Raw genomic sequence first — 14022 nt, forward strand, 5'->3', positions numbered from 1 at the left:
TCCCTACCATAGTGTAGTTCCCAAACTACCACCACCTACCTCTCCCTACCATAGTGTAGTTCCTAAACTACCACCACCTACCCGTCCCTACCATAGCCTGGCCTTAACTCGTCCCGCATCACACGTCACTGGTGAAGGTGACAAGTGTACTTACTCTGTGTGGCGGCCAGCTGGACCAGCAGCAGCAGCAACAGCAAGGGAGAGGGGCGCCTCAGACCAAGGCTGCAGCTGACTCTCTGGTGGGAAGAAGGAAATACAATCAGTTTTTACACACACACACACACACACACACACACACACACACACACACACACACACACACACACACACACACACAGGATTTCTGTAGTAAACATAGAGTTGAATACAACAGCATATTTAGTTATTAATCTTTCTTATGTTCACTAGTTTTCTCATTAGTATTCTACCATTTAGTGGGTGCTCAAACACCAATTTTCCATTATTATTCATTATCATTCAAGCTTTCGCCTTCACAGAGACATCACCAGGAATCTACAAAAAGAGAAACAAATATGGTTGGGAATACCATATCTTCAAACATACCCATTTTTGCCCTCCTAGATAACGTCTCTTTACACACATTCATCAGTTCTCTCAGAACCTTCGCTCCCTCTATGACTCACTTATACTTCCAAGGTTCCATCCGCTGCCATGTCCACTCCCAGGTATCTGAAACACTTCACCTCCTCCAGTTTTTCTCCATTCAAACTCACACCCCGACTTATCTATCCCTCGACCCTGCTAAACGCAATAATTTTGCTTTTATTCTCATTCACTCTCATTACCCTCCTTTCACACACTTCTAGACTTAGTCACCAACGTCTGTAGTTTCTCACTCGAATCTGTCACTAGTGCTGTATCATCAGCAAACAACAAATGACTCATTTCCTAGGCCCTCCCATCACCTACAGTTTGCATACGCTCCCCTCTCTCCAAGACTTGCATTTACCTGCTTCAGTACCCCATCCTTAAAAAATCAACCATGGTGACATCACAAACCCCTGCCGCAGACCCAACCTACACTTGTACAATTCACTCTCCTCTCTTCCTACTCGTTCATGTGTTTGACAGTCTTGAGAATATCTTCTCTGCTTCTAGCAGCTTTTCTCCTACACTGTATATTCTCAAAACCTTCGAAAAGGCATTTCTATCAACCCTATCATATGCTTTTTCCAGATCCAGAAATGCCACATACAAATCCATCCGATTCTTACACGCATTCTTTACAGCAAACACTTGATCCACACATCCTTCACCATTCTTAAAACCTCATTGTTCCTCTCCAGTCTGATGCTCTGTACATGCCTTCACTCTCTCACTCATTACACTTCCATACAACTTACCAGGTACAGTAATCAAACTTATACGTGCGTAGTTTGAGCATTCACCTTTATCCCCCTTGCCTTTATACAATGGCATTATACATGCATTCCGCCAATCCTCAGGCACCTCACCAAGATTTATGCATAAACTGAAAATCCTAACTAACCAACCCACAACACAGTCACTCCCTTTTTTGATAAATCCTACTGCAACTCCATCCACACCAGCCGCCTTGCTACATTTAATCCTACGTAATGATTTCACCACCTCTTCTCTCTTCACCAAACCACTCTCCATGAATCTCTCACCTCGCATACCACTCCACCCAAACATCCTACATCTGCTACCATATCATCGAATACATTCCACAGTCCTTCAAATACTTACTCAATCTTTTCTTCGCTTCATCACTACCTGTTATCACTTCCCTTTTTGCCCCATGACCAATGTTCTTATTTGTTCTCTTGTTTTTCGCACATTATTAACCTCCTTACAAGAGGTTTTCTATTCTCCCTAAAGTTTAGTGATACTCTCTCACCCAAAATCTCATTTGCCCTCTTTTTCAGCCCCTGCACTCCTTCCCTGTAAATACAGGCCTAAACGCCTCTCTTTGCTCTTTCACTAGCAACTTTACTCCATCTCATCATTCGCTACTCTTTTAAAGCTGCCCATCTCTCACCTTTCTCATGCCGAATGCATTCCTCGCATAAGCCAGCACTGCTTCCCTAAACACCTCCCATTCCCCACCCACTCCCCTAACTTCATTTACTCTCACCTTTTGCCATTCTACACTCAGTCTCTCCTGGTATTTCTTCACACAAGTCTCTTTTCCAAGCTCACTTGTTCTCACCACTTTCTTCTCACCGATACTGTTTCCTATTTTCCGAAAACCTCAAAATATCTTCTCTCTCGCCTTCATAAGATAGTGATCAGACATCCCGCTCTAAGCACATTTACATCCAAAAGTTCCTCTTTTACACGCTTGTCAATCATCCAATAATCCAATAATGCTCGTTAACCGTCTTTCCCACTCATATACATATATATGTAAACGTCCCCTTTTATTTTTAAATCAGGTATTTCAGTCACCAGACCTTTTTCAGCTCACAGATACACAAGCTGTTTACCATTTCTATTCACCATTTTTATTCATAACACTGAATACCCTAGGCCCTCCAGTTATCCCCTCAAGTGCCACATTACTCACCTTCGCATTCAAATCACCCATCACTAATACCCAGTGTGTGAAGAAAGATACTACAGAAGTGAGGAGCTTTATCAGGAGAGCGTGACATAAATTGTGAGTGGAAAGGGCGGTGGGTGATTTGTCCTAAGTGAATGTGGGTCTGTGTCATAGATGGGTGATGTCATTTTAGCTGTTTATCCTCTCAATGGATAGATTGGTACGGGAGGTAAATGTGGGAGACTTGGAGAGAGGGGCAGGTTTACTGGTGGGCTTGGAAGGAAGGAGGATTTAGGCAGGGAATCAGTTGATGTTTACAGATGACGCGACTTTGGTGGTTGACTAGAGTGAGAAACTGCAAAAGTTGGTATGCGAGTTAAGGAGAGTCTACGGAAGGAGGGAGTTGACAGTTACTGCCAATAAAAGTAAAGTGATGACATTCAGCAGAGGATCGAGGCGGGTTGGCTTGTGTGTGAGTCTGGGAAAAACCTAAAGGTAGTCGAGTGTTTCAGGTACCTGGGACAGGGCAGCAAATGTAACTATGGGAGTTGAAGTGCGCAGTAGGGTGGATGAAGGGGGTAAAAAGGTCCAGTAAGCACTGAAGAGAGAGAGAAAGATGAGTATGTTTGATGGTATTGCAGTCCAGACGGTTCTGTAAGAGTGGGAGCTGTGGCCCCTAAATGCAAACAAATGGAAGATGGTGGATACATTAAATGTGAGACGAAGGAGGACAATGTGTGGCGTGAAGATGGTCGATCGTGTTAGGAATAATACAGTAGGAGAGAGGTGTGTTGGAAGGGAGCTGAACATAGCATAATGAATTGGTTAGGGTATATGGAGAGGATGAAGGAAGGGAGACGCGGATATATGTGTCACAAGTGGACGGAGCCAGGCGGACGAGGAGCAGTCCACGGTTGTGGAAGGATGGAGTAAGAAAGGCTTTGAGTTACCGGGACCTGAACATGTGGGAGGGAGGGAGACGTCCATGAGACAGACAGAAGGGGATGTTAATGGTGTGTGTGTGTGTGTGTGTGTGTGTGTGTGTGTGTGTGTGTGTGTATTATTTGCGTATTACGGGGAGAGACTTTTACACTCGTGTTGCCCCGTCTCTTAATCTTGTATATATGTACTATTCTTAACTCCTACACACACACACACACACACACACACTAGCATGTGTGTGTGTGTGTGTGTGTGTGTGTGTCTGACAGTTAATTCCTCAGCTAATGTACTTTCTGGTACAGTCGAAAGACACCATCATAGGGATGTCGATTCTAAAAGAACTTCATTGTTTTCAGAAGGTAACATCTGGTTGTATCGCCGGCGCTGCAGGGCGGTGCTCACCGAGACTCGTTGTTGCGAACAGTAAAGTATCTTTACCTCTCATGGTTATCGCTTAAGCAAGTCACTCTTCCGACTGAATGTGACGCTGAACACTTCACGTCCACTCTGGAAAACACGTCCGATGACGTCACCTGTGTTGCGAGGGAGGAAAGGCCAGCCAGTGTGTACCACACACCACCCACAGGTGTGCCGCAAGCGTAAGGTGACGTCACCCCTTCGTTACGCGACCACCTGGTAAACCCAGGTACTTGACCAAGCTTAAAATAATCCTGATCAGAACCACGTAGGACACGACCGGTTCCGTCATCTAGCGAGGGAAGGTTAAAATCTAGACAGATCTGCTGGCTAGGTTCTTGAAGTAACTTATCTGTTCCGTATTGTCTTGTGCTTAACTCACAAAGACGCACACACACCGCTAGCTACACTTGATGACTCGCTGCCCCGTCTAGTTGAAGTGTACAGCTGCAGATGTCCTATAGAAGTGAATCCTTAGGCGAGAAAGTAAGGCAAGCTATGTTCCCAGAAGCCTTTCCCGCCTTTGCTGAGGTAGCGTCAGGAATGAACGAACAGTGGTTCCCCTTGCTCACATCAATCTCTAACTGTCATGTGTGATGCACCCAAACCAAGGCTCATCATCCACAGCTGCATCGCTCATGTCGTTTATATTTACTATTCTAAAGGCCCTGGTTCACTCCAGTGAAAGCACGTCGTTCCCCATATACCATATCGAAGCGATTAATTTTCACCAGTGCACGCCCCCCACCCTCCTGAATGTTAAGGCTCCGATGCCCTAAAGCTTCCTTCAGTCCATCCTTTAGCCTTTACGGTCGTCTCCCCCTTGCTTCCACCACTTCTGACTTCTACATCTTCTTAGTCTCTCTCTGTCGCTCATCCTTTCCATATGCATGATTTAATTCAGTACATCCTGGTTGACCTCTCAAAGAGACTGCGCTTACTCCTACACCTCTCTCTGCCACTGTCGTTCCTTACACGATCAACCCGCTTCACACCACATACCATCCTCATGCAGTTCATTTCCTACACACGCACCTTTTCCTCCCTTATGCGCTCGAGGTTCGCTCAAGACTTGCCACCATACAACACTGTCTAGAATCATCCCTTTAAATACGTCCACACACTCCTTGCTGCACCCAGGACTGTGAACTCACTTCACTCCCCATGGTTGAACCCGTTGCCTCGCCCACCCCTAGATATTTAAACTTGTAACCAAACCATGCTCCTGTTCCATCCCTCTCCCACCTCCAGATGCACCTCATTGCCTCTCTCTTGTCCACAGTAACCCTCAGTTCTCCTCTTTCACACGATCATCCAAATCTGACATCAGCTTCTGGATCTTCCTCCCAGGAGACAGCCTCCAGAACTTCCTCCTGGAAACAGCAAGTGCTTCACCTCCGCAAACTCCTCCCTCGTCCATACATTGATTAGTCACATCCTTGACGTAGACCTCCCTCCGTTGGGAATAACTCACCTTCAACCCAGTTCTTCTTTATTCTCCCAGTGGAAACTCCACGCAACACTCCGTCATGGTTCAAAGCTATTAGCCGTTGGTTGCAGTTTAGTTCACTGGTGTGTAAGTCTACAGATGAAAGTTTTTGCCTAAGTTTATATATCGTTGGTTTCCCTTTAACTTCACACCATAGTTTCTGATCATCGTATCTCTACCCAATTTGAAGATACTGTCAGGAGTTAGACTTCCAATTTGAAGATATTGTTAGGAGTTAGACTGCCAAAATCAAAAAGTTTTGAAAGCTTTTGATACATTCTTGTGAGGATGCACTTTTGATCTGTCTTCAAAAAGGTTTGTTTTAGAGTTACTTTCGATGCTTTTTTTTTTTTTTTTTTAGTATTTTACTGATTTTCCTTCGTATTTAAACAAGTTTAGATAAGATTTAATCGGCATATTCTAAGTGCGGTCTAGCTAAAGGTGTGGAGGCACTGCGGTAGTGTGGTGGGTGACCCGGGTCGTGAGGCCAGCTGCGGGAGGCTGGCATCCCCCACAGATCCCTCATCACACCTCTCCCGCGGAGGAAGATGTGCCAATTATGGCAACTCTTGTACGACTGATTAGCTAGTAATGACCAATTACCATACTGCAAGAATAATGTAAGAGAATTAGTGAGTAAGGTCCTCCATAGCATGTATCACGAGTACAGCAGTAGGTTAATTATAAAGACTAAATTGTTAAACTCATAAAAGACATGAGATTGTCCATAGCAGGTTCCATATAGGATTAGACTATGTGCAAAATATGATAATTACGGTGCTCGAATAAGACCATACAGTGACACATTATCAAATAATGACACAAAGAAACTCTATTGAGTGGGGAAGTGAAAAAAAAAAACGAATTAGTGAAGAAATTAACCAAAACTGAAATAACAGCCTTGGTAATATGGCATCCTACGTTACGCATTACACAGACGAGTCAGTGACTATCCGACCTCCCCTAGAGAGAAGTATGCCCAGCTCGGGGGGCCATAACACTAACATCTTCCAGGAATCCTGGCAAGCCATACCTCGCTCTGTTACACAGGATGTTTTTATAAACTGTGCAAGGCTCGTCTTCTCGTAAGGGCTCGGCTACACGGTCAGTTGCCACGTACGGTGTTCGAGCATGTTTCGGATCAGTGTCGAGGCCAGGGGTCGGAGCATGTTGCTAACGACTGTTTAGCAGACAGGTGGGTGTTTACACGGAAGTGGCTCAACGACGGTATGGGCCAGTGTGTGGAAATCTACTGGGAGGAGTGAATCATGGCTCCTAGACTGAGAACACGGAAGGCCGCACTGTTAAGTGTTATGACTGCTGGGATATTGATGAAAAAGAGAAAGAAACGGGGTGAATGGAGGGATATTGTGGCTGCAAAACAAACGGTGTGGAACTTTTAACCAAACATTCAGTGAGATGCAGCGTGCCAAGAGACAAGATGTCTTCAAGCGCTACATTCGGATAACCCCTGAGTTGTCCTACAACACACTGCTAGCTAGCTAAAGTGCGTCCATTTGTATCCTGGACCGACACAAATATGAGAGACTCGATGATAAGCGCACGACGATCGCCACGGCTTGAGGTTGTAACCCTCAGATATTTGGCCACAGGAGCAGAAGCCTCCAGTACACGTCACGGATCTCGAGGAGTTCCTTCGTACATATCATCATCATTCCCGAGACGTGTGACGCTACATACAAAGTGCTCAGGAACAACTACTTGAAGGTAAGCCTTTATGTGGTCAGCCACATCCAGTGGACACAGGAGTGCATGTCCCCACAACTTTTTCTTTTTCTTTTAAACTATTCGCCATTTCCCGCATTAGCGAGGTAGCGTTAAGAACAGAGGACTGGGCCTTTGTGGAATATCACACCACAACTATAATGTATAATATCAGATTGTATGACTGTGTGTCATCGTACCAGTGCTAACTTAACACGGCAATATGTGCATTCAAGGTGTAATTCTATAGACACAGGTAGGCATGCATGCATGCACAAACCCATGTATACCGAGCAATGTATCGATAATGACATAATGAGACAGTAGTATTGGCAACGTGGTATAATATATCAGGACAGTGTGGTATAATGTATCAGGAGAGTGCGGTGTGATGTATCAGGGCAGTGTGGTATAATGTATCAGGGCAGTGTGGTGTGGTGTATCAGGACAGTGTGGTATAATGTATCAGGACAGTGTGGTGTAATGTGTCAGGGCAGTGTGGTGTGATGTATCAGGGCAACGTGGTATAATGTATGAGGGCAGTGTGGTGTGATGTATCAGGGCAGTGTGGTGTGATGTATCAGGGCAGTGTGGTGTGATGTATCAGGGCAGTGAGGTGTGATGTACCAGGGCAACGTGGTATAATGTATCAGGACAGTGTGGTGTGATGTATCAGGACAGTGTGGTGTGATGTATCAGGACAGTGAGGTGTGATGTATCAGGGCAACGTGGTATAATGTATCAGGACAGTGTGGTGTGATGTATCAGGACAGTGTGTTGTGATGTATCAGGGCAGTGTGGTGTGATATATCAGGACAGTGTGTTGTGATGTATCAGGGCAGTGTGGTGTGATGTATCAGGGCAGTGTGGTGTGATGTATCAGGGCAACGTGGTATAATGTATCAGGAGAGTGTGGTGTGATGTATCAGGGCAATGTGGTGTGATATATCAGGGCAATGTGCTGCGATATATCAGGGCAACGTGGTATAATGTATCAGGAGAGTGTGGTGTGATGTATCAGGGCAGTGTGGTGTGATGTATCAGGGTAGTGTGGTGTGATGTATCAGGGCAACGTGGTATAATGTATCAGGAGAGTGTGGTGTGATGTATCAGGGCAGTGTGGTATAATATATCATGGCAGTGTGGTGTGATATATCAGGACAGTGTGGTATAATGTATCAGGGGAGTGTGGTGTGATATATCAGGGCAACGTGGTACAATGTATCAGGAGAGTGTGGTGTGATGTATCAGGGCAACGTGGTGTGATGTATCAGGTTACTGTGGTGTGATATATCAGGGCAACGTGGTATAATGTATCAGGAGAGTTAGGTGTGATGTATCACGACAGTGTGGTATAATATATCAGGGCAGTGTGGTGTGATGTATCATGACAGTGTGGTATAATGTATCAGGGCAGTGTGGTGTGATGTATCAGGGCAGTGTGGTGTAAAGTATCAGGGCAGTGTGGTATGATGCATCTGGGCAGTGTGGTGTAATGTATCAGGGTAGTGTGGTGTGAAGTATCAGGTTAGTGTGATGTGATGTATCAGGTTAGTGTGGTGTGATGTATCAGGGCAATGTGGTGTAATGTATCAGGGCAGTGTGGTGTGATATATCAGGGCAACGTGGTATAATGTATCAGGAGAGTGTGGTGTGATGTATCAGGGCATTGTGGTGTAATGTATCAGGGTAGTGTGGTGTGAAGTATCAGGTTAGTGTGATGTGATGTATCAGGTTGGTGTGGTGTGATGTATCAGGGCAGTGTGGTATAATGTATCAGGGTAGTGTGGTGTGATGTATCAGAGCAGTGTGATAAATCAGAACGCTCTTCAACTTTAGAATCTAGAACATACAAAACCCCAACGTTTTATGTTGCTGTTGTGCCATCATCAAAGTTCATTCCGGGCTGGCCTGGGAATTCCACTAAGCAACACATCATATCTCAATATAAATCGTGCAACAAGTAACGAATCATATCTTATTGTTGTAAATCATCGTGCAACAAGTAACGAATCATATCTTATTGTTGTAAATCAGACAACAAGTTTTGCATCATATCTTAATGTAAATCATCCAACTTAGGACATGGAAATGGTGGTCATACACTTTCTCCTCAATACAAAAGTAATCATTTGCAAAATTGGTATACACGTGCGTGCTCACATTCGGCCTTAGCCACCTGAAGGACTTCAACTGACGTGGCACGCTAACGCTTCACCATCACACTAGAACCACTGTGGGTCGCCCTGACAACTATCCCACGCCTCTCTCCACTCCGGAAACCTGCATCGTGCTTATGTTGTATTCCTGACCTTTCCAAATATCAAATCCTCGTGTGTGTGTGTGTGTATGATCCTCATTTAGTGAACAGTGAAAGTGATGTTAACGATAGAATGTCGGCTTACCTTTAACCCCATGATTGTGAGATGACTTGTATATTTCACTGTAGACTGGTCCACGTATGGTTCCTTGAGATTATTTACACTCTAAAGGCCGTTGTAGAGAAAGGGAGAAAAGAGGAAAACACCTTAAGTCGTCCTCTCACGCGGGTGCGCAGCGAGAACTGAGCTAGCTAGACAGTGGTGGCGGTGATCTGGGTTAGGCCAGCCAACACCCCTAGACTCTCCCTGGCCCGGTTCGAACGTCTTATTTGTTTTCCAGGAAACTGGAACATTTCTGGTTCAGGTATTTTCCTGAAAATGGCTGTCAAGATCCTGGTAGTCCCTTTTGCCCAAGCATGTCGCTATGTGGACGGTGTGTATTTTTATATATGGTGGTTAAAGACGATGATTACTGTTGAATCCGTCTTAAGAAGACTATGGAAGGTTGTGGGACAGACATTAAAGATATATCTGTCAAATTGCCTTTTTTTCTTTTTATTCTTCAGACTTGCTCTATGATGGCAACACTGGAAAGTCTACTCATTGCCAAGATGATACAAAGAAATAAAAAAAAAATCTTGGTGACCTTGGCCGCTGACTGCTTCGAGTTGCCGTCAGTATATTATTACTGAACATTACATTGCACCCTTCAATTGGGGGAAGGTCACAACAACGTCTCACGCAAACTATGAACATCGATGGGCCTCTGACGCGGACCTAAACACCTACCAGGTGTATTGCCTAGCCGTGTTCCACAGGCCACTACTCTCGAGGTGTAATTGATTGGCCTTGCCATTACCCATAAGCCTTTTCCCCCGGCCTCTATCCTCTAGCCGTATTTCCCTGGCCAATACCTACCAGCCGTGGTCCCCAGGTAATTCCCCATAAGCCATGCTACCCATGCTAGTGACGGTGCCACTACCCACCAGCCGTCGCCCCAAGTAAGCTGTTGTTCCCTACTCCACCACCCACCAGCCGTTCTCCTCCAGGCCACTAACCCATTAGCAGTTTTTTCCCCCAGGCCACTGTCTACAAGCATTTAGAATTTAAAAGTATAGAACGAAAGCAAAAATCCTGCAACAAGAGTCTCCTTCACTGCCCTCTCTGACACACAACCGGTTTTGTTCACCATTTAAGTTCGTTCTTAAGGTCTGGAATGAGAAAGAAAAAGAAAAACGAATTACTGTATATATGAATTTCTTTCGGAATCATTTAGCAGATAACCGAACTGCTGAGAAAATTGTGTAGTTTTTTTCTATTGAAGGTATTCATAGTTTTGCATTAATAATGTTTAACGGTAAGTAGTTCCAATGTTTAACGCATTTACTTGCAAAGGAACTTTTTCCGCGTCAGTGTTATATCTTTTAAGTCTGATACCAGATGTCAGGTAAATTCAAAGTTTCTCTAAAAGTTGCATTACGTCACGGTAAAGTCTGCGCTTCTTAAGAAAAATGAAATGAGTCTAATCGTCTTACCTTCTCTTACGGGAGATCATTCAGAGATAGAATCAATTTTGTCGTCTGTCGTTGTACATTTTTTTTTCCCCACTTTACCCTCTCCTTTACATGTCTTAAACTTCATTTGCCATTTATCTGGCCACTCAGTTTAAGATCCCCTTGAAATATTTCCCAGTACTGCTATTCAGAGCTCTCTCCCTACTGGCTGTTTGTCGTCAGCAGATTTGGAGACACTAGATACGAGACCCAGTTCTTAATCCTTAGTGTATGTTAGGAAGTGAAAGTGGGCCAAGTCAGGGGTTTCACCGTCTAAAATCACACGTTGTTATAAAGTGGTGCGCTCATACAGGACTAAGCTGGGCTTTGTTCGTCTCTCCTTATGTACTCCGTCGAATGCCTTTTGAAAGCCTTGTTGATACTTTTAGGCCACAGTTGTCACATATTAATGAGAAATTCTCGTAAATGTGTTAGTCAATATATTTTTCCAGCGGAAGCCAATATATGTTATCCATCATCTCACCCAAAACTGAGGTGAGACTTAGTAGGGTGGTAATTAAGACACGCTTCTTGTCTCTTATGCACAGGGCAACTTGTTAAGCTCCAGTTCTTAGGTACGTACCTTACCTTCTGTCGGTGACACACACACACACACACACACACACACACACACACACACACACACATATATATATATATATATATATATATATATATATATATATCCCTGGGGATAGGGGAGAAGAAATACTTCCCACGTATTCCCTGCGTGTCGTAGAAGTCGACTAAAAGGCGAGGGAGCGGGTGGCTGGAAATCCTCCCCTCTCGTTTTTTTTTCTTTTCATTATTATCATTTTCCAAAAGAAGGAACAGAGAAGGGGGCCGGGTGAGGATATTCCCTCAAAGGCCCAGTCCTTTGTTCTTAACGCTACCTCGCTAACGCGGGAAATGGCGAATAGTATGGAATATATATATATATATATATATATATATATATATATATATATATATATATATATATATATATATATATATATATACATATATTGATAGTTTCGTTAGGGTTGGTGTCTGGCCTCCTTCAGGTATCTTAGGGTTAGGTGATCAGTACCGCTTGATTCGTTGGGATGGATTTGACCTAAGTCTTGTGATACTTCATAACTCTGAATTTCTGTTATACCTTTAATATTTCGTCATCGGATCTTCGAAACCATTTCTTTGGCGGTGGATGTATGAATCTTTCTATTTTGTATATAAAGGATCGAAAGATTTTTTTTTTTCTGTATGAAGGCCATTACATTTCTGTCATCAGTTACTTGATTGTCATGTTGGGTTGTTCATGATGCTAATGCATTTTCTACGTTGTTTCTTCCTCTAACACATGCGACGGAATCTTTGGAGGTTACATTTAACATTTATGTAAAAGGAAAAAAAATCATGCTTGTGTTTACTCTGCATTGTTCCATTTCTATTGTCAGTACTTCTTTGTCTTCCATTACCTCATATTTCTTGAAATTCTTTATCTTGTGGTGAAATGATGCTTCTATCCAGGCCGCTTTTGAGATTACACTAACTCCGTTCATCATTCTTCTTTACCTCTTTGTTCTCGGTAGGAAATAAATTGTTTATATAAATGCTCTCCATCACTTCCACTGTGTTAAGATCAAGGAGTTTTAGCTAGTTACTGCAGTCGACTGGTCTGTGTCTAACTTTCTCCTAGTTTGCTCTTTGCGATCTGGGATCATGAACGTGTTATAGTTCATTTCACACCGTAGTATTTACCTCGCCTAATAACTTTTTGGTCACTTTGTCGGAGGCACGCCGACCTCGCAGTTGATCAAGTTGGTGTCGGTGGTGAGGGCAAGGTCGAGAATGTTTTTGCCTCTTGTTGGTTTATAGGTCATCTGGTCTTAAAATGTTTTCAGTTAAGGTAATCATTGTCTCCTCTCTTGATCGATATGAGCCATCCCAGATATATGAACGTTTCTCGCTGGGATGTGTGACAGGGGCTTACAAGTGAAATAATTACGGGATCTATGCAACACAGCTTTTAGGGAGATTTTGCCATGTTCATTATTCAGTGTTCCTAGGACAGAGTTGGAGAATATGGTTATGCCCAACATATGTATGTTGTACCTTATTAGAGTTCCGGTATTTGGGAATTTGATGGTATGAAGCGAGTGAGAGATTTAGAAAGAGATACAAGGAACAGCTGGGTTTATTACTTCCCCACTTCGAAATATCCCACAGCGCGAAAGAGAGTGAGAATTAGGGAAGCAACGCACTTAGATGTCCTTGTACGCGGAAGTTATAAGGGAATGGCATAGGTTCAGTGGGACAAGATGGTGGAGGAATTGTGAATATAGGATGTTTCCAGTGTGTCCAAGCAGAGTGAGATTCAGGGGAAGAAAAGAGTTTCATGGCCTAATATAATTTGTCCCTGAGGCGACAGGCATCAAAGCAAGAGCGATCAAAGTGCGACTGGGGGAATGGCGGATAAAGATTTAGTAGAAGGATTGTATTACTTCACTTCAGCTGAGATAACCTCCGCTATACTGTCAGCACAGCTGGAGATATTCCAGCTGGCAAAGCATCACTGGTCTCAAAGAAAGTCACTATACCTACAGTTCACTGATGACTAATGAGTTCTTCCAAAGTTGACAGCTCGAGGGGGAAGGGGTAGAATAGGAGCTGTAAAGTTGGACGTGACAGAGTTAAGATTGTGGCTAGGGGAAACCTACGGGGCTAAGAATAGCGTATGATGTGGTTGGAAAGTTCAGAGGTTAAAAAAAGAATTCTAGTGTATAGGAAGAGTCGTCACGACGGTTGGCAACTCGTGTTGACTACTAAATTATAATTTGTTCCAGATCGTTAAGAACGGAAAAAAGAAATAAGAGGGCCTTGACTCCCCTAAGGTAATGCTGATTAGAGGCTAACCAATCACTGTTCTGTACGTTCACATCCAGGATGTAGAGGATTTTAGGACGTGGAGGGAAAGAGAAGAATCCATCGTGGCGGATGGTCAAGCAGTCGAGCTGTACATAAGCAGAGGGAAAATACATGCGTGACAAATTGGTAATGCCCAAT

General features: G+C 43.8%; 1 protein-coding gene across 1 annotated transcript in view; it reads right to left on the reverse strand.

The window, feature by feature from the left end:
* LOC139763805 (melanization protease 1-like) overlaps positions 1-9665 on the reverse strand; it is a 32795-nt gene extending 23130 nt beyond the window's left edge. Inside the window, exons 1-2 of the mRNA XM_071690115.1 lie at positions 9506-9665; positions 155-236 (exon numbers count right to left, since the gene is read on the reverse strand). Coding sequence (XP_071546216.1) covers positions 155-236; positions 9506-9517 — 94 coding nt within the window. The 5' untranslated portion in view covers positions 9518-9665. The remainder of the gene's footprint in view (positions 1-154; positions 237-9505) is intronic.
* Positions 9666-14022: the final 4357 nt, after the last annotated feature.

Source organism: Panulirus ornatus, chromosome 1 (assembly GCF_036320965.1).
Source record: "Panulirus ornatus isolate Po-2019 chromosome 1, ASM3632096v1, whole genome shotgun sequence".
Classification (NCBI taxonomy): domain Eukaryota; kingdom Metazoa; phylum Arthropoda; class Malacostraca; order Decapoda; family Palinuridae; genus Panulirus; species Panulirus ornatus.